Source organism: Crinia signifera, chromosome 2, assembly GCF_055691185.1.
Source record: "Crinia signifera chromosome 2, ASM5569118v1, whole genome shotgun sequence".
Classification (NCBI taxonomy): Eukaryota; Metazoa; Chordata; class Amphibia; order Anura; family Myobatrachidae; genus Crinia; species Crinia signifera.
The window spans coordinates 113,302,270-113,323,538 of NC_139218.1; the positions used below are offsets into that span (position 1 = coordinate 113,302,270).

Sequence of the window (21,269 nt, forward strand, 5' to 3'; positions counted from 1 at the left end):
GAGAGGGGTCAGCGGGGGTCTGACCCCCCCCGGCTTCCGGGTTAGGGCTTCGCAGGGACGGGCTCCTTTCGGAGCCCATCCCTGCGCCCTCAAAATTGATAAATTGCCCCAATATGATCAATACCCCAGGACACTACCTTCTCACAAAGGATTATTCCCTGTATTTGTCATTGTACAAGTATATAGGTAGGCATGAGGGAAATGGTTGTATTTAATGGGTGACTAGACACTTTTATTTTTATATCATAGGGACCCCTTCTTCCCCCCCGAAACTGGCAATGAAAAGGGGTCTTCAAGAGGGAGGCCTGATTTGTACAGTGAGCCACAGAATTTCAGACTCCACCTCCCCCTACTGCCGTATCCGGCGAGGTGTATGCCTGAAATGCTGAGGGCCTATTGGGGAGATATTCAAGGGGAGGGGCTACAGGCTAATTGTAGTAGTACAGAGACCGGTAGCCCCACAGGAAGGGACCCTGAGATATATAAGGGGGCAAACCCAACGTATTCAGTATTCAATTATCTACTGTGTTTACCACGCAGGGCTATTCAATTATTAGTCAATTTCCCCTGTGTGTAAAACCATAGATTCTACGGGCTAATACTGCGGAGAACAATCTATGTTAAGTGCACCACCTAGGTCAGGGTTAGAGAACCTTTGGCCCCAGCTGTTGTTGGACTACACATCCCAGCATTCCCTGCAACAGTTTTATCATGGCCAAATAGCAAATTGTAGCAGGGCATGCTGGGATGTGTAGTCCAACAACAGCTGGAGGGCCAAAGGTTCCCCATCTCTGACCTACGACTTTGCTCTGTTTCTGGACTTCCCTCTTAACAAATGATTGATTTACCTGTTCTAAACAGGTAAATGGGTAAGAAAGGTGTTTCCACACAGGTAATAACAATCAAACATTAAGAGGGAAGTCCAGAAACAGAGCATTGGGTACTCTTTACCTAGCACGGCGCCCATCGCGGGCATCACGGCCATCAAATGCACTAAAAAACGGGTGCGACGCGATGGCCGCGATTTCCCATAGGGAACAATGTTAAAAGTGTGATTGGACGCAATTTTACTGTTCAATGCCTCAATGCCCGCGATTTTTCCATAGGAAACAATGTTAAATGGGCCACAGAGCCCAAATAGTCCCCCTAAAGTCTGAAATGGCCCCCACAATTGTTAACGCCACCCCACGATCAACGTGAACCCGAAGCGTGGCGAGCGCAGCGAGCCCGCGAGGGGCGGCGGTATGCGTCCTCCGACCTTTTCATACCCCCACTATCCACGTCGGCGTGGAGTTGAGAATAGAATAGTGTGGCAAGCGCAGCGAGCCACCGAGCCCGAAGCGTGGCAGGCGCAGCGAGCCCCGCGAGGGGACGCGGATACCTTCACAGGTAAACGCGTCCCTTCGCGGGCTTCACAGGTATCCGCGTCCCCTCGCCACGCTTCGGGCTCGGTGGCTCGCTGCGCTCGCCACACTATTCTATTCTCAACTCCACGCCGACGTGGATAGTGGGGGTATGAAAAGATCGGAGGACGCGTACCGCTGCGCTCCCCACGCTTCGGGTTCACGTTGATCGTGGGGTGGCGTTAACAATTGTGGGGGACATTTCAGACTTCAGGGGGACTATTAGGGCTCTGTGGCCCATTTAACATTGTTTCCTATGGAAAAATCGCGGGCATTGAGGCATTGAACAGTAAAATCGCGTCTAATCACACTTTTAACATTGATCCCTATGGGAAATCGCGGGCATCGCGTCGCACCCGTTTTTTTAGTGCATGCGATGGCCGCGATTTTTTACCCCCGATGACCGCGATGGACATCGTGGGCGCCGTGCTAGGTAAAGAGTACAGAGCATTGTGTCCCTCCTGGAAAGGGTCATGTTGGGAGGTATGGTACACTAACTCAAACCATAAATAACTGTCTTTTTTTACACAAACTGAGCCGCTGGTCTGCCCAAAGGATACGCATCTTTTCACCGACCGACCCTGGTGGACCCGGATCCGCTCAGTGACCTGTTTTGCCCATCTCTAGTTAGTAGGGTGGGAAAGTTTCTCTCAGAGTTATTGGAGAAGGGTGAAGTGTAGGAAGATGATGCAGAAGAAGAGCCAGAAGAATGTGCCCCTGAAAAAAATGAAAACTGTGATTAATGTGCAGTTCATTTTGCAGGAGAATTGTGTAGTAGAGCCTATTATTGTGCCAGTGTACACACCCACAGCACTGTTTCACAATAAGCAGCTCCAGCAGGTGGTCTGAGATGCAATTAAGAGAAACATTCAAAACACAGTAAGCATTTCTCAGATATTAAAAGGTGTTTCAGAGAAGAGAAGGGGAACCATGTAGCAAGAGGGACTGCTGCTGCATCACCACTGCATATGTATAACATGTAAGATGTAATACAAGGAAATAAGGCCACTCTAAGGGCTATTTCACACGCTCCGGCTCCTGCCGGACGGCGAAATCCTGCATGGCCAGGAAGCCGTGCCACATACAGTAGTTTACAATGGTGGGGATGATCCCTTCCAGTAGTGGGATCCGGCTGCAACCGGGCCGTGGCCATCCCGTGTGAATGGACACAATTGTGTCCATTATTAACTACAGTGTGCGGCACAGCTTTTCGCCATGTGGGATTTCGCCGTCCGGCAGGAGCCAGAGCGTGTGAAATAGCCCTAACTGCCAGAAATCCTTCCAAGGATGCATCTGGAGACAGATCATGTCCGTTCGGACCCAGACACATAGGGGCAGATGTATTAAGCCTTAACAAGAGATAAATTAAAGTGTGATAAGGAGAGATAAATGTCCAGCCAATCAGCTCCTTACTAACTTTTTTCAAATACAGGCTGTAACATGGCAGTTAGCAGGTGATTGGCTGGATGTTTATCTCTCCTTATCACACTTGTTTTTATCTCTTGTTAAGGCTTAATACATCTGCCCCACTATTACTGTACATTCATTTTTCTTAATGAATCTTTATTCTTTACTTAGGCATAGACTTTATCACTAACAAATAGGCAGAAAACATAGTGTGGCGAGCGCAGCGAGCCCGACGCGTGTTGGTGTTCATAGTGGGGCTGGCGTTGCCAATGGGGGTGCATTTAACATTAAAAGCACCCATCAGGGTGCTTGTACAGTTGAAAATCGGATCGGATCACATGCCGCTATATTGCATGCGATTGTATAAGATGTAATACAATCAAAATCGGGGGCACCGTGCTAGGAAACAAGTACCACATTTTCCCCTGTAATCAATAGCATACCTCCCAACTGTCCAACTCACTGAACATCACATCCTATAATCAAAACTAGGGATGGCCATCGACTATCGATGTTCCCAAAACATTGATGGTTGGGACCTAGTGCTCGATGTTTTGGGCATCGATAGTGGATGGTCGAATAGTTTTATGCCATCGATGGATGGCTTCCAATGGTAAAAGTTGTGGCTAAGCGATGGCAGGAACCATCGATGGTATGAGATAGAATGGTTTTTAGCCATCGATGGTTCCTGCTCTAGAAGCCATCGATGCCAACCATCGATGGGGGATGTGCCGATGGCCATCCCTAATCAAAACTGAAGGGGATTAAGGGCCTTATTCTAGTTCATTCTTTTTGACAAAATCCTTCTTAGATGGACAAAACCATGTGCACTGCAGGTGGGGCAGATGTAACTTGTACAGAGAGAATTACATTTGGGTGGGGTTTTACTTCAAAGTGAGATCTATATTGCAGTGTAAAAATAAAGCAGCCAGTATATTTACCCTGCACAGAAACAAAATAACTCACCGAAATCTAATTCTCTCTGCACATGTTACATCTGCCCCCCTGCAGTGCACATGGTTTTGTCCATCTAAGAAGGATTTTGTCAGAAAGAGTGAACTAGAATAAGGCCCTAAGTCTCTACCGTTTGCAGAACTACACATCCATCCCATCATATTCTAGCAGGAACGATAGAGCATAGAGTTTATAATCTCATAACAGCTAAAGAGGTGTAGGTTAGCTACCCGTGGTATGAGATAACATAACGCCGCACGTAAATAAAATTAGACAATAAAGTAAAACACATCATATAGTTCCAGTACAGCCGACACTGGAGCTGACTGGTGCATGCATCATGCTGAGGTCTGTTGCCAGTCGCCAGTGCGCATGTGCGATTACACATCGCGCACTTGCAGCATGCCGGGTAATGTTCCCGTAATTGTGCTAGAGCACGCTCGTGTCCTACGCATGCGGGCTAGATACCGTACGATTCCCTCCACTGCGCATGCTCACCAGTCAGTAGGAATTCTTCAATATCGTATATCTTAGTATTATTTCACCAAAAAACTTAGCATTCTCCACGTAATGAGCTACAACATTATTTGATGTCGAGGGTGCGTTATTTTGATAAGGGTTTTTCCGTTGACCTTTGATCTCTGTTAACCCTGATTTTTTGCTTGGGAAACCCCGTACCTCTCTCTTTCCCCTCTCGGAGTAGAAGAACAGGAGCGTGCACATCGTTTCGTGTCTGTACAGACTTAAAGTGAGTATATAGGGGGTCCTTTCACCTACTCCATACCCTGGTGTCATGTGTGAGGGTCCCGGGTGCTGAGGAGACCGGCACATTGTGCTGTGCTGGGTGTGTGCGGGCACATGCCGCCTCTGCTGCTCCAGTGTCTGGCTGTGAGAACTCCCCCTCTGTGCTCAATCCTGCTGCGCCTTACAGCTACGTTTGGGTTACGTGTAACCATTTGCATTCTATTTTGGTTGTAAATGAAGTGAATTAGTTACTGCATATTTTTGGGGTATGGGTGAAAACCGGACCAGGACAAAACCGCCGGACCAGACATTAAACTCTGCATTTTGGAGCTTGTATCGTCCTGTCCAGGGGGTGTCCTGTCCGGGGGGCTGCCTGTCACACCTGTCACCAGGGAGAGGAGGAGGGGTAGAATAAAGTCTCCCTGTATGGTCCGGGCATGTAGCAAAAACCGGACGGTCCGGACCACACGGGGAGGCTGTAATCTCCCCTCCCCCATGTCCCTGGTGATAGCTATCACAGGGACCCCCTCGGACAAGACACTCCCCCGGACAGGACACCCCCCGGACCGGACCCTATAAGCTCCGGACTGCAGATTTTGATGTCCTGTCCGGAGTCTAGTCCGGTCCGGTTTTTACATAGTCCCATATTTTTGTACTGTACCATCTTTTTACAAATTGGGAATCAATGGAAGTTGTCGTGATCCAGCTATGACAAGCATAGTACACCTTTTTCTAAGTATTATTTGCTGTAGTATTTGGCTGTAAATGCTCTAGATTCCACAGATCAGATGGACACGAAAGCATGTATGTAATAGGTATGGCTTCCCTGTTCCTTAGTACTTCTGTTTATCATTCTACTCTGATAAGAGGTGGGTTATTCATATATCAGTGCTGTTTACACTGAACTCAGGTGCGCTGAAATGTTCCTGCCAGTGTTTGGAGACAGTTGACATCCTGAAGTAAAAGCACAAACGATCTGCTTACGACTGCAAGTAAAGTCGACTGATCATACATGCAGCACGTATGGTTAGTGGTGCATCCTCTCGACCTGTGGAACCACGCATTGTAAAGGCCCCCATACACTGCTATTTTGGGACGATTTCATCCGATTTCGGCACTTTGGGACGATAAACGGGTGAAATCGTCCAAAAATCGCAGGTGTGTGACATCCAATGCGCGGTCCCGTGCGCATCAGACCGGATCAGGGAGGTCGGATGGTCAGCACATGAGATCACGTCCGACCTCCCTGTATGCATATGCCTGCCTGACAGGCATATGCTTGCAGACTGACTTGGGGAGCAGTGGGACGAGCAGCGGGTCCTGAGCACTTTCACTAGCACTGACCTGGCCGGGCGGTGTGATCACAGATATCAGCACAGGGGACGTGCAGTGGCGGGTATAAGATTTTTAAAATACCTGTCAAATGACTGGCCATTGGCTGAGAGCTCTCTCTGCCAATTAGAGAACGGCCAGTCATTTGACAGGTATTTAAAAAATCTAATACCCGCCACTGCACGTCCCCTGTGCTGATATCTGTGATCACACTGCCCGGCCAGGTCAGAACTCGCCACCAGCTAGTTAAAGCGCTCAGGACCTGCTGCCCACTCCGGCGTCCCCCTGATGAGGATCACCGCCTGCTCCTCACCGCCCGCTGCAGCTCCCCGTTACATGTGATAAATTGCAAGCAATTTATCACATGTAAAAATTGGCTCATCAAGTGCCAAATTGTATGTGAGCCTCCCGGGAGCTCCCGGGCGGCTTAAAGGAGAATTGGGTCTAACTTGTCCTAAGGAAAAGTCGGCCTAATGCACAAGTTCTCAAAGTCGGTCCTCAGGACCCCACACGGTGCATATTTTGCAGGTCTCCTCGCAGAATCACAACTGAAATAATTAGCTCCACCTTTTAAACTATGTCAAGGAGTAATGAATGCACCTGTGCACCTGACGGGTGACCTGGAAAACGTGAACTGTGTGGGGTCCTGAGGACTGAGTTTGAGAACCCCTGGCATAATGTATGGGGGTCTTAATGGCATACATCACGACCTGTCGAAATTGTGAGTTTTGACCGGATATCATTCTAGTACCTTGATGGCTAACCTAGACACTCCAGATGTTGTTGAACTACACATGCCAGCATGCTCTGCTTCAGTTTTGCTATTTGGCCATACTGAATCTGATGCAAAGCATGCTAGGATGTGTAGTTCAACAACATCTGGAGTGTCAAGGTTCTGGAGCAGTGGTTCCCAACCCTGGTCCTCAAGTACCCCCAACAGTGCATGTTTCTCCACACAGAATCACATGTGCTATAATTAGCTCCACCTGTGGATCTTTTCAAATGTGCCTGAATAATGAGTGTACCTGCCGGGTGACCTGGAAAACGTGCACTGTTGGGGGTACTTGAGGACCAGGGTTGGGAACCACTGTTCTAGTGCATGGCCACCTTAAGCATCTTTAATGCAGCTTTCACTATGCTGAAACATGTCATTTTGTCCGATATATATTGTTAACAATATACAGTATAGTGCATATCGTCTAGTGTGTACACTTACTATCAATAATGATGCATGCTTCCGGGGGTCAATAACAACTAAATTGTGAGGGACTGCATGCTTCTGGATTTGGCCGCTGAACAATATTTTTCAGTGTGTATGCACTATGTTGTTTGTCAGGGAGAACAGGCCATTTAAGGGTAAAACATTGACGATATCATCTAGTGCAGGGGTGGGCAGTAAATATTCGAGGGCCGCACACAAAATATCTTTTATATACAACACTAATTGCAAAAAATGCTGTAATATTTTTATCAAGAATATTATTTTTTTCAAGCAGCCTCCGTCCACAAGGCCCACACTGCCCAGGATCCCACCTCCTGCGGCTCGGCCAATCACTGAGCCGCCGGCACCTATATGGCGCACAACGGAACAGCTGTTGCTCGGCTGCTGTGCAGTGCCAAAGGCTCAGCTGTCACTCAGTTGAGTCAGGGGAGCTGGGTGCACAGTGCCGAGATCGGATTCATAACTGAGATCCGACCTGTGCCAGCAGGGGGCCCTATCAGGCACAAAAGTTATGCGATGCCACTGAGGAAATCCCGACTGGCTGCCCCCATGTGGAGCGCAAATCATGTCCTCAGCGGCACCGTGGGCCAGTCAAGATCGGGCCGTATGTTGCCCACCTCTAATCTAGTTTATGCCCAGCATTACCATTGCTTCTGCTTGTCTGGGTCTCCCCTGTGCTTGCGTGACCTTGGTTTGCCTATTCCCTTACTATGTTATATATATATATATATATATATATATATATATATATATATATATATATATATATATATATATATATATATATAGCAAATTAAAAAATCATTTTCCAGATTTAGGACGTTTCTCCCCAAATTAAATAGACCCCTTAGTCATGTAAGCATCTTGATAGCAATGAATTGTATAACCCTTTATTTTGTTGCCTTTTACAGTGTTACTTTACTTTTATGAAAGTGAACACCTATAAAATCCATATTGATTGTGGATATTTTGCAAATACATTAATTGATTTGTGTGTGTGTATATAATCCTCTCTTTTTTTTGTTTTCAATGTAGTATGCGTTACATGGCCGCTTACCTGCTTGCCACCCTTGGTGGTAACAGCAGCCCCTCAGCAAAGGATATCAAAAAGATCCTGTCCAGCGTTGGTATTAATGCTGATGATGACAGTGTACAAAAGGTCAGTTATACATTTACAGGTAACTTATGATTGCTTGGTGTGCTTTGGCATGATTATACGTGCATAAATACTATTCCTATTATAATACTTTCTCTAGTTAGACCCTGTAGGACAGGTATGTCCAAACTATGGCCCTCCAGCTGTTGTGGAACTACAAGTCCCACCATGTCTTGCCACAGTTTTGTTATTCGGGAATGCAAAAACTATTGCAATGCAAGCTGGGATGTGTAGTTTTACAACAGCTGGAGGGCCATAGTTTGGACATGCCTGCTGTAGGACTTTTTTTTTTTTTTTTTTTTTTTTACGATTTCTAACTTCTTTTTGCATTTCACAAAGTAAAATATTAACACTTACTATCACTGTCAATTCTCAAAAAATTCCTGTTCTTTTTACAGCAGTAATTTTGGGGGCCAAGGGTTTGTTTTCAACCAGGGCGATATTCTGTGTTGCCCTTGTCCCTGCTCTCTTTTGTGTTCTTGACACACTCCGGAGCCCTAAGAGTATGATTCCAGGGCAAAGTAAAAACGACACAAGATCTGTTATTCCCTGGTAACTCACATTTCGTAGTGACATAAGTATATGCGTGGCTTTTAACTGCAAAGGGAATTTGTGAAATTCAGAGAGAAAATAAGACCAGTTAGAATTTAAAAACAATACAGCAATTGGTAAGTTTGCTATGTCACATTGTTACGTTTGTTACCATGGATTAACCCAGATAGTTTCTTTTATGTAAAGACTTTAGACTGTAAGCGCCTCTGGTACAGGGACTGATGTGAATAATGGTATTTACTTCAGTTAAAGCTGGTGCTATATACAGAATAGTTGGGGAAGCACTGCCCCCCGCTCGTGTAAATACATAACAAGTACTGTGTTTTGCAAAGGGACAAACTAGTCAGGGAAGTAGCACAAAAAAAAGTGTGTATATTTAGTGTTCCTTCTAGGAACTAGGGCAGGCAGGGGGCAGCGTAAGGTGGTCGGACCGAGCCCGGCGACGTCACAAAAGGGGCGTGCCCAGGCTGCTAACACTTAAGCTGGGTACACAACTGGGTGTCTTGACAGCAGACTCTCCATCCTTCCGCATAATTGGCAGATATGCACTCAACGCTTGATTATTTTTCTGGGTTTCCCCGGCTAAGCAGGCATTTGCCCACCTAGCTTTGACTTCTGTCCCCTGAACGGCCAAATGTGCCCCCACACATATTATATTGCCCGGTATTTACCCAGCATTAGAGCTACAGCACTTACTCACTAAGGAAGTGTGCTTTGGCATGTATAGTAAGCAAATCTTTGTATTGAACTTGTGAACAATTGCCCTGGTCGCATATGCTGCTGAGTGGTTAAGGTAATTTCCCAATGTAATGTCTGCAGATACTTTAGGTTTTTATAAATACAGAAATAAAAATAAAAAATACAATATGTTCATTGCGAATGTATATTTTTGTTTGCACATTTTGCAGTATTTTTTTTTTTTTTTTCTTAAAGGTGATTTCTGAACTTGGCGGAAAAGATCTTGACGAACTTATCAATTCTGGTAATTATCCTTGTAAAATAGTAATGAAATGCCACCATCGTACCTTTTGGAGGGTCCCAAACTGTGTACCTAGGCCAGGGCTCGACAAATTTCTTTAAAATCTAGGTGCCACAATGAAAATGTAGGAGCCAGATAAAATAAGGACAGTGCGCACCAAAGGCGAACCCCAAAAATGTACACACCCCATAATGCCCATTACATATACCACACACCATAATGTCCATTACACATTATACCAAACATCATAATGCTAATTACATATAATACCACATGCTGTAATTACATATTATGCCACATAACTTCTGCTTACCTACATGCTCATTGCCAATGGGGTTACCATGGTCTGCCATAGTGTTCATTCTAGCACCCGCATAAATGCATGAGCTAAACATCGCTCCCCTGTGCCAATGCAAGGGTGGGAGCGAACAAATCAGAATAACCTCCATAGTGTATAAACATTCTCTCACTCTACTGTTAACTAATGATTTCACTAGATTTCCATAATAACAGTAAAATATTGTCCAGACTCCTTCCTGCACTTTCCAAATAGTGTCCTTGTACATCTTTGCTGCAGTCACGCCAAGCAGCCCCTATTGGCACGCCTGGTGGTGTAAGGGTTTTCTAGTGGTGGGTGCCTTTATTGCAGAAAAATGTGACTTGGTCAGAACAAACTGCAACTAGGACACACAAGGAGACAGCTGATTCATTTGACACTTGTATAACTGTTTATGACTGGGGGCCTAATTCAGCATAGATCACTAATCGGAGAGTGGACTGCCAGGAGAAAGCTGCCGCCCAGACAGAAAAAGAAAATGCCCCTTACAAATGTGCGAGAGAATTGGAAATATATAGGGATAAGCGAATCCTGACTATAGAACAGTTTTTGACTTTCTGTGCAATTGTGAGCAAGTCTGAGGCCTTAACTCATGGGTCTTCAAACTGTGGCCCTCCAGATGTTGGGAAACTACAAATCCCAGCATGCTTCGCCACAGTTTTAACACTCCCCTATAGCAAAACTGTGGCAAGGCATGCTGGGATTTGTAGTTTCACAACATCTGGAGGGCCACAGTTTGAAGACCCATGCCTTAACTAATCGTCAAGTGAAATAGGCTGGAAGTGGTCATCCCTGATGTCACAAACCCTCCTCAAAAATGTCTGGGTACGGCTGCATTTTTTTTGCATGAAAACTGTATCCTGTCAGCCACATTGCGGTAACGATACATATGTGCATTTTCAGCCGCTTATTCCCCCTTATTGTCCTAAAATTGCTGGATTTGCAAATTCTATGATTAGTGATCCATGCTGAATTAGACCCTGAGTCTTTGTATCTATAATCAAAGCGTGACAATGTTGCGACCACAAACGTTTCCAATATGAGCTCTGTTCTGCTCTACAGACTTCAGGTGCCCATACACCAGGCATTCCCAACCACGGTCCTCAAGGCACACCCAACAGTGCAGGTTTTAGTGATATCCAGGCTGCAGCACAGATGGTTTAATCAGAATCACTCAGGTACTAATTAAGTCACCTGTGCTCAAGCCTGGATATCACTAAAACCTGCACTGTTGGTGTGCCTTGAGGACCGTGGTTGGGAATGCCTGCCATACACTGTACAATTATTGTATGCAATTTGGACTAGATAGCTTTGCATCCATTTTGCAATGAGATGCAATCTAGTACAAAAAGTATGTGCGGCGCATACTTTCTGAGCTGTGCGATGGGATATGTGCGGGAGTGCTCATCTCATCGCACCTGGCAATTGTACCATGTATCACACACAATATACAAGTGTCAAATATTCCATTTATCAGCATTGTCTTCTCATGCTTCGCGATTAGACCCATTTTCGGGAAAGACACCTATGGTTGGCAGAGTTGCAAGAGACTTGGTTGCTCATTCCTGCCAGCCACCTTGCACTGCATGGCATATTGAGGCTAGGTGTATGAGGACACCTTGGTAGGTGACCTAACACTCATATTGTAATCGTCACTTAATCATCTTGATGGAATTAAAAGATCCAATATAAGTTTTATTATATAGTGCATATGTTGGCTTTTCAAATTGATGGTTTGTTATTTTGGTATAGTCATTATTAACTCACCTTTTCATGTGGGTAACTCAACACAGGGACTTCTGTTCCAAAAGTCCACAGAATGCTGGTGTAAGGTTTCAGAAACCGAAATTCTATTTATTCTTTTCAACATTTAGAACATGTGTCCTAAGTAGTTTGCCTTTAGTTAGCTAATACATGACTCTGGTGAGTCTGTTTTATATACTATGTCATTTAGGAAATGTAGAGGAGAATATTACTGTCAAAACACAGAGTAAAGTGCTGCTGTCCTCCACGGGCCTCAGAAGCATGTGATGAGCTCCACCAATCAGAGCTCCGCACAAGCCTCTCAGCCTCTGTCCTCTTGTGCAAAGTCTCATGGGACTTTATCAACTCCCAGTAATGCACAGTCAGTGTGCCTCAGCTCCTGATGTTCAGCACTGTTAATCATCGTTACATGGGCAGATAGGTAAAAATACATGCCGACCCCAAGGGGCCCCTAGATAGAGGGGGGCTTAGGGTTACTGATCCCCTTTAATCCGGCCCTGAACATACTAAAATCTAGCAACAAGAACTTTAATCTTCTTGCTGAAAGAGGATACATTGTGTGACTTACTCTTTTGTTCCCAGGCCTTTCCAAACTGTCTTCTGTACCATCTGGGGGAGCTGTGTCGGCTGCTCCTGTGTCTGCATCTGCTCCAGCTGCTAGTGCAGCTGCACCAGCAGGTAAGTCCTCAAATCTGTATAATCTCGCATATGCTGAAATGCACAGACCTTCAAATCGTTGAAGGATTCTGCATATCCGTGTCTGATTAACAACTAGGTAGTTACTGTAGCCTGCACACCTACAGATGGAGCAGGCTCCATCTTTGCAGGGGCTGGCGATTCTATCACCAGCCCCCGCACGAGACGCTCGCGCATGCCTCGTGGCTACCGAGCTGGCTCCAGTGCCCCTCGCCGCCCCTCCATCCCCCCAATCCCTGCCAGTCTCCCTGAAGAGAAGACTGGCAGGATGCCGCGCCATCCTGAAACTGGGACACGCGTGCATGTGAGACGCACGCACTTCCCAGTCAGTTGGAGCGCCTCTACGCCAGTGGAGACATGCTGGCAATCCGCGGCCAAGGATCAGAGGCGTTCCTTCAGTAGGTGGGCACCACCAAAAGCTAGATAACCAGTGTTGGGGCACTGTTGTGTAAAAATGGGGTTTCTGTGTAGCATAATGTGAACCGGGGGCACTATAGTATGTAGAACACACTTGGGGTTATGGGAATATTTACTCGTGTGTTTTTTTAGCATATTGGTAGTTTTATTGGTTGGGGTCCTGATTCATATAAGTATGAATACGTAAGCCATGTTGATTTAATATTAAAAGTATCACCATGGCAAGGGATATATATGGCTCAGGTCAGAAGTCTCTACATACATTTAGGGCCTAATTCAAGTTGGCTCATTAAGCCAACAGTCATTCACTGTTTAGCGAGCACCCTAATGCCATCTGAAATCTCTTCGCTGCCATGACAGGGGATGTGTTCGCAAACACATGGCTTGCATGCTGACCAACAAATTATTTATTCTGCCTTCGGAAATAAGTCCAGTGTAAACAGACTTATTTCCTCCGCAGATCAAAGATGTGGCGGGCGCTGATGTCAGCCGCCCACCCCGAGCAGCAGCCTCCCTCCCCTACCCTCAGTGAGTGTGATGCTCACCAAAGTCGTTCACACAGGGGGTCTGCATATGTGCAAATAAGTGTCCGTCTCCCCCATCGGAACGGGCCAAATTCTGCCCCTTTCGAGTGAAGCCATATCAGGCCTTAGGCTCATAATTCTGGTTCACTCGCAATGGCAAATTCCTTCACAATGAATGGAATTAGATTTGAGTGGGGTTTTTTTTACTTCAAAGTGACCTCTATATTGCAGTGTAAAAATAAAGCAGTCAGCATTTTCCCTGCACAGAAACAACATAACTCACCCAAATCTAATTCTCTCTGCACATGTTACATCTGCCCGACTGCAGTGCACATGGGCCCTTATTCTGGTTTACTCGCAAAGGTAAATTCCTTCTTAGATGGACAAAACCATGTGCACTGCAGGTGGGGCAGATGTAAATATGTGCAGAGAGAATTAGATTTGGGTGAGTCATTTTGTTTCTGTGCAGGGTAAATACTGGCTGCTTTATTTTTACACTGCAATATAGATCTCACTTTGAAGTGAAACCCCTCCCAAATGTAATTATTTGTGCACATGTTACCCCCTCCCCCCCACCTGCAGTGCACATGGTTTTGTCCATTTGAGATGGAATTTGCAGAGAGAGCCACTGCGCTGGTCCCGCTCGTGCATATGTAATGAGCGGGGACCAGTGTGAAGTGAATATCTAAAAAAAAAAAAATTCTTACACATTCGCCAGCAGAGGGCTCCCCGCCCCCTGCTAGCAGATGTGTAAGAATTTTTAATATATAAGCTTATAAATCACTGTTATGTATGCACCATGTCCATTCACCATTTCTGTCCTGACGACGGGGGAGACCCCGAAACGTTGACACATCTCATGACTGAGTAATAAACCAGTCCTTTGTCTTCACCTACTTGGAGTCCCCGAGTGCCCTTTTTCTGGACTTGTATTATTGGAGCATATATATATATATATATATATGACAGATTAACAGTGCGCAAAGAAAATAAGGAGTTGTAAATGTCTAAGTCCAATTGGGCAAAATGTACCACACAATGTTCTTCCACGTGTATGTAATAGGCACTCAGGTAATTAACCCGGCAGCTCCAAGCTCTCCACCTCAGGTGAGGTAATCCTGGATCCAACAGGTGCTTGTCTACAAAGAAATAAGGAGAGCGAGCGCTCTATAGTGCATGAATCTGTATGATAGATTTATTCAAGGTACACACAGGTTTACAGGTTTACAGATGGCTTAAAATCACGTACCAGACAATGCGGTACTAAACACCGCAGATAAAAAGCATAGGAATGCTGTCTCAGCAGCCGGGTGTTGGAGAGGTTACACTCACACAGCAATCCGACTTAGCAGCAGCAGCGGTGAGACTCCACACGTCTGAGCGGCACGATATCCCTACAGGTAACTCTGGTCAGAGACAACGCTAGGCCACGCACATATACACATAGACACACACTGGAAGCACATGAATAAAAATAGCATGCCCCTTCACACAATAAAATTACTGTTTTTATATTTTATTTTTTAACACCAAAAAAAAAAAACACCTTTACTTAAAAAGATCACATTCCAGTTCACCTTTAAAAGATGTCGAATGCAAAAACGGTGAATCATGGCGAAAATCATGCTGAAAGCAGTTATCCATCCTAGCATTGAATATACTCTGCTAGGGATGCCAATCCCGGGGGAATTTTTTCAAACCCGTGATTCGGGATTGAAAAATGCTCAATCTCGGGATCCCGGGATTGGCCTCCCTAATACTACAAAAATGGCCCCTCCCCCAGATGTCAATATAAATTACTGCACCCCGCGCATCCTCCCCATGCCCATAGTCTCTTCCCTGTCACTTATGGCGGCAGTGGTGGTGACAGGGCACAGGCAGCAGCAGGACATCTATCTTCGGTGGGCGGAAGGCAGGGGGCGTAACAGCGGGCGTCTGTCCGGGTTTGGGACAGTGTGCTGTGCTGACAGGCAGAGCTGTGGCCAGGCTGCACAGCGTGACGTGATGTCAGGGGTCACGCTGCGCAGCCTGGGCGCCGCAATGCTTGTCAGCACAGCACACAGTCCCTCCCAACTTCCGACAGCAGCACCAGGGGTAAGGAACAGTCAGCCTGGCAGCGTCTGAGCCATATTCTGGTGCTCAGCGCTGCCCGGCTTTAAGCAAAAACTAATGGGGTGCTCATCCCAGAATCCCGGGATTGTAATCTTCAACCCCGGGATTCAAATCCTGGCGATTTTAGGCCAGGATCCCGCCGATCCCGGGATTGGCCTCCCTACTCTCGGCGAAACCCAGTGAAAACCCCATTGAAATACACCAGCGAATTGCAGCGAGCATAAAACTGAGAGCTGTCCCGCATTCACTGTTCGCCGTTTTTGGCGAACAATGAACATTGAATAGTGTGAAAAAGATTCACCGCAAGGAGTGAAAACAGCCCGATTCCCCGGAAAAAAACCCAGTGAAACGGGAGCATTGAATATTGTCCATAGAATTGCATTGTAAATATTGCGGCTGTTTGTTACACTATGGGCGGTATTCATTGAGGCTGATTCGCCAGGTTTTTATGGCGATTTTGTGCTGTAAGGCGAATTTCTGACTAAAACGGTGAATCACCCTATTCAATGACCAGATGGCGAATACATTTCAAGGTTTTTTTCGCCATGATTCACAGAGTAGCAATCGCTATCTTTTTATGGTGAAGTGGAAGGTGAACTTTTAAAATAAAGTGTTTTGTTTTTTACAATTGGTGTAAAAAAATCTGGAATTTTATTCTGAGAAGGGGCATGCTATTTTTATTCATGTGCTGTAAGCACATGAATATATATTTAATTAAATTTTTTTACACAGACCAGCCAGCAGGGGGCCGGAGCCGAGCAGCTCATTAGATATTCATATATTCACTTCACCCGATCATTACATATGCATGATCGGGTGTAGTGAATATACCCGGTCCCCTGCTGGCACACCCGGGGGGGCAGCCTGTGCTGCCTGGCTCCCGGGGAGCCCACCTCCCACCCACAAACGTTCTGGGGCAGGCAGGGAGACTTCCATCTCCCTGCCTGCCACCGTCCTCAGGCTCCCTGCGGTGTCCGCCGCAGGAGCTCAAATTCGCCGGTCAGGGGCAGTGAGCCCCTGACTCGTTGAATACCGGAGCCGGCGAGGCTCCGGGACGCAGCGAGCAGCGGCGAATGTGCAGCGAATCCTAAATAGGATTCGCTGCACGTCGCCAGTATTCACATTGAATACTTCCCTATGTGTATAATATAATGGGTAATTGACATTAATGATGTAGACTCCTTCTACCTGCATGTTTTTAATGTAGATGTCTTTATGTTAACAGAAAAGAAAGAAGAAGTAAAAGAGGAATCGGAAGAGTCTGATGAAGACATGGGATTTGGACTGTTTGACTAATTACCTCTTGTTAAGATACAATAAAGCAACTTTCCATTAGACTGATTTGTTATTGATTTAAGCAATGAAATAATTTAGAATTGTGAACTTGCTCAGGGTGCTGGTTAATCAGGGAACTGACAGGTTAAAGTGATTCATTTCATTTTCTGGAAACTGGAACAGCTAAACTTTATACATTTTGGTTTTGGTAAATGTATAGTTCACATTGATGTTCCTACTCTTCAAACTCAGGCACTGAACAGAACAATTTTGATTTATTGCGTAAAGATGGTTTTAACCCCTTCACGACATTTGACGTATATATACGTCATGGCCGGGAAGTACTTCCCGACACATGACGTATATATACGTCATGACTTTAAACTGTCACTGCGTCTCAAGACGCAGTGACAGAGGGACGATGTCTGCTGTCCCTGACAGCAGACATGTCCCTGCATGCCCAGGGGGGGCTGCGATGCCGCCCCCCCGTCGGCGATCGCTGTGATTGGCTGTTCAGTGTGAACAGCCATTCACAGCGTTTTCCTGTGTTACCAGCGAATCAGACGCTTGGTAACACAGGTGTCAATCACCGCCGGGCGTCAGGGGGCATGAGGGGGTCATCGGTGACGATGACACCTCACCCCACCCTCACCCCACCTGCCCCCAAGGCTGTGATTGGTCCGTGGGACCCACGGACCAATCACAGCCAAGGCGCGACATTTAAACTACCGGTGACTGCGCTGCAGACGCCATTCCGGTCTGGAGTAGCGTGCAGAGCGGTCACCGTGCCTATCTGCCGTGATACTGACCTGATCCTTGCTCATACTTACCTGATCCTTGCAAATACCTTACCTGATCACTTGATCACTGCTTGTAGCGTGCTGGACGCTTCCTGGATCTGACTTCCTGAGACTTCCTGCTGCTGCTGCAGTGTGATAGAGAGATAGAGAGAGAGAGATAGAGAGAGATAGAGAGAGATAGAGCGAGATAGTGACAGAGAGAGCTATATTTTGTGTCTGCTACCCCCCCTTTTTGGGGGTGCAGGGGTTTTTTATATATAAATAACTGTCGCTGCTGCTGCAGTGTCATAGTGATAGATAGTGAGAGATAGTGATAGATAGTGAGAGATAGAGAGATTTGTGTCTGCTACCCCCCCTTTTTGGGGGTGCAGGTTTTTTTTCTATATATATAACTGTCAGTGCTGCTGCTGCAGTGTCATAGTGATAGATAGTGATAGATAGTGAGAGATAGAGAGAGATAGTGACAGAGAGTGATAGAGAGTGTATATTTTGAGTCTGCTACCCCCCCTTTTTGGGGGTGCAGGTTTTTTTTTATACATATAACTGTCAGTGCTGCTGCTGCAGTGTGATAGATAGTGATAGATAGTGATAGATAGTGATAGATAGTGAGAGATAGAGAGAGATAGTGACAGAGAGTGTATATTTTGTGTCTGCTACCCCCGCCTTTTGTGCTGATCACTATATCTGAGGTGATCAGCAACTTTTTGGGGGCGCAGAGGTTTTTTTTTTTTTATATATACCTGTCAGTTGCTGCCAGTTGCACCAAAGGTTGTGCACCTGCTGCCCCTCACTGGTAATCAGTGTCGCATCACTGATCACCTTTTTTTTTTTTTTGTGGGTGCTGTGGGGTCTTTTTTAATTTTTTTTTTACACACACTGTGATTTTGTGGGTGTCCTGTGGCCACTGTGCGCTGATCAGTGACGTACATCACTGATCAGCTTTTTCGGCACAGGGTTGATCTATTTTTTTTTTTTTTTATCAAATTCCTGTTGCCTTTGAGCGCTGTTCAGTGACAGACGTTACTGACCAACATCTGTGCTCAATTTTTGGCGCAGGACCTTTTTTTTTGTTTTTTTAACCCCTTCAATTTTTTTTTTTTTTAACCCCTTCAATTTTTTTTTTTTTAACCCCTTCAATTTTTTTTTTTTTGTATAAAGTATTTTTTTTTTCTGCACTACATACACACAACACACTACATACCCCCCGGGTTGAAATAAAGTTTGTACCCCCCCCTACACTATACACGTGTTGAAACATTTCACTACCAGTAACACAAAAATAAAAATGTCATCCCAAATGTCATCCCAGTCATCCAGAAGAATGTATTCAGTGGAGGAGGCATATGCCATGCTTGCTTCTGATTCTGACACAGCCAGTGAGGCAAGCGGGGAATTTGAAGGATTCGTCTTAAGCTCCTCTTCCTCCTCTGGTGATGAGGGACCCCCTCAAAGACGCCCCCGTAGAGCAGCTGAGACCCCCCCCCCAATAATTGATCTCGTATGGACCCCACCACCAGACAATTTTGAGCCCCAGGTTCCTGAGTTTTTGGCCATGCCAGGAATCCAATTTGATTCCACAGGTCTCAGAGAAATTGACTTTTTCAAATTATTTTTCTCTGATGATTTTATAAATTTAATGGTGGACCAAACTAATTTATATGCCCAGCAGTTTATTGCTCAAAACCCCACGTCATCATTTGCTAGGTGGACCCCTGTAGATGCAGTAGAGATGATGACGTTTTGGGGTCTGGTGTTTCATATGGGCATAGTAAAAAAGCCACAAATTAGGCAATATTGGAGTACAGATGTTCTGTACAGCACCCCATTTTACCGTATGGCCATGACTCGGACTCGTTTTGAGGCAATCCATAAATTTATACATTACACCGATAATGCACAGTGCCCACCCAGAGATGATCCCACCTTTGACAGGCTATTCAAAGTCAGGCCGGTCATTGATCATTTCAGTGCCAAATTTGCAGAGCTGTACATCCCTGATAAATGTATTAGCATCGACGAGTCCCTTATACATTTTAAAGGAAGGGTTAAATTCCGCCAGTACCTTCCCAGTAAGAGGGCAAGGTATGGCATAAAAATTTATAAGCTGTGTGAAAGCACCACAGGGTACACCCACAAGTTTAGGGTATATGAAGGGAAGGATTCAAGAATTGAACCGCCAGAATGCCCCCCCTCCCTCGTAGGTGTTAGTGGCAAAATTGTCTGGGATTTAATGCACCCCTTCCTGGATAAGGGTTATCACCTCTATGTGGATAACTTTTACACCAGCATCCCCCTGTTTAAGGCCCTTGGTTCAAGAGGTACAGCAGCTTGCGGTACTGTGCGCAAGAACCAAAGAGGCCTCCCCAAAACGCACATTGCCCAAGTAATGAGAAGGGGTGAAAGCAGGGGAATATGCACCGAAAATATGTTGTTGGTCAAATATAAGGACAAGAGGGATGTCCTTATACTGACAACAATTCATGGAGACAGTACCACCTCCATCCCTGTACGAGGTACCAGTACCCACACCTCAAAACCAAATTGTATCCTAGATTACAATAAGTACATGGGCGGAGTGGATCTTTCAGATCAGGTACTGAAGCCGTACAGTGCCCTGCGGAAAACAAATATCTGGTACAAGAAGCTGGCTGTGTATATCATCCAGATGGCACTGTATAACGCTTACGTGCTATTCCGTTCTACCGGCCAGAGGGGGACATTTATGCACTTTCAAGAGGAAGTCATAAAGGGCCTAATATTTGGGAACCAGCAGGCAGAGGGCCCCAGTACTTCTAGTACTGGCCCCCGTATTGTACCAGGGCAGCATTTTCCCAACGAAATCCCCTCCACTGCAAGAAAGGGCAGGACACAAAAAAGGTGCAAAGTTTGCTATAAAAAGGGAATAAGAAAGGAAACTATTTTCCACTGTGAAACTTGCCCCGACAAACCCGGCCTATGTATAAAGGAGTGTTTCAAAATATACCACACATCGATGGATTATTAGGTTCATCATTTCACCGTCCATCGGGGGTCTTGCTAATGCCACATAGCACCCACCATTCATTCCACCAGAATCTGAGCTGCAAAATCCAAAAATCACTCCTTCCCTTCTGAGTCCTGCCATGCACCCAACTGGTATTTTTTGTTCTCATGTGAGGCATTGCCGTACTCTGGAGAAATGGGGGCACATATTTTGGGGTGCTTTGTCTCCTTCATTCCTTGTGAAAATGAAAAATTTTGAGCCAGAAGTACATTTTTGTGTAAAAAAATGTAATTTTTCATTTTCACAGCCCAGTTGTACCAAAATTGGTGAAACCCCTGGGGGTTTGAAATGTACACTATACCCCTAGATGAATTCCCTGAGGGGTGTACTTTGCAAAATGGGGTCACTTGTGGGGGGGTTCCACTGTATTGGCAATGCAACATAGCACCCACCATTCATTCCACCAAAATCTGTGCTGCCAAATCCAAAAATCACTCCTTCCCTTCTGAGTCCTGCTATGCGCCCCACTGGTATTTTTTGGTCACATGTGAGGCATTGCCGTACTCGGGAGAAATGGGGGCACAGATTTTGGGGTGCTTTGTCTCCTTCATT

The 21,269-nt window shown here is 45.8% G+C and overlaps 1 protein-coding gene across 1 annotated transcript; it reads left to right on the forward strand.

Moving 5' to 3' along the window:
* Window positions 1–4,351: 4,351 nt before the first annotated feature.
* On the forward strand, window positions 4,352–16,936 carry LOC146059980 (large ribosomal subunit protein P2-like). Its single transcript, XM_083172724.1, has 5 exons — window positions 4,352–4,512; window positions 8,098–8,221; window positions 9,704–9,752; window positions 12,433–12,528; window positions 16,825–16,936. The coding sequence occupies exons 2-5, from the start codon at window positions 8,099–8,101 to the stop codon at window positions 16,893–16,895; spliced, it is 339 nt and encodes a 112-aa protein (XP_083028850.1). The 5' UTR covers window positions 4,352–4,512; window position 8,098; the 3' UTR covers window positions 16,896–16,936.
* The last annotated feature ends 4,333 nt before the right edge of the window (window positions 16,937–21,269 follow it).

Excerpts from the sequence above, each read along its gene's own strand:
- LOC146059980 (XM_083172724.1), top strand. The coding sequence starts at position 8,099 with ATGCGTTACATGGCCGCTTACCTGCTTGCCACCCTTGGTGGTAACAGC. Across the intron at positions 8,222-9,703 it reads ATGATGACAGTGTACAAAAG|GTGATTTCTGAACTTGGCGG; the intron begins GTCAGTTATACA and ends TTTTTCTTAAAG. Across the intron at positions 12,529-16,824 it reads TAGTGCAGCTGCACCAGCAG|AAAAGAAAGAAGAAGTAAAA; the intron begins GTAAGTCCTCAA and ends TTATGTTAACAG.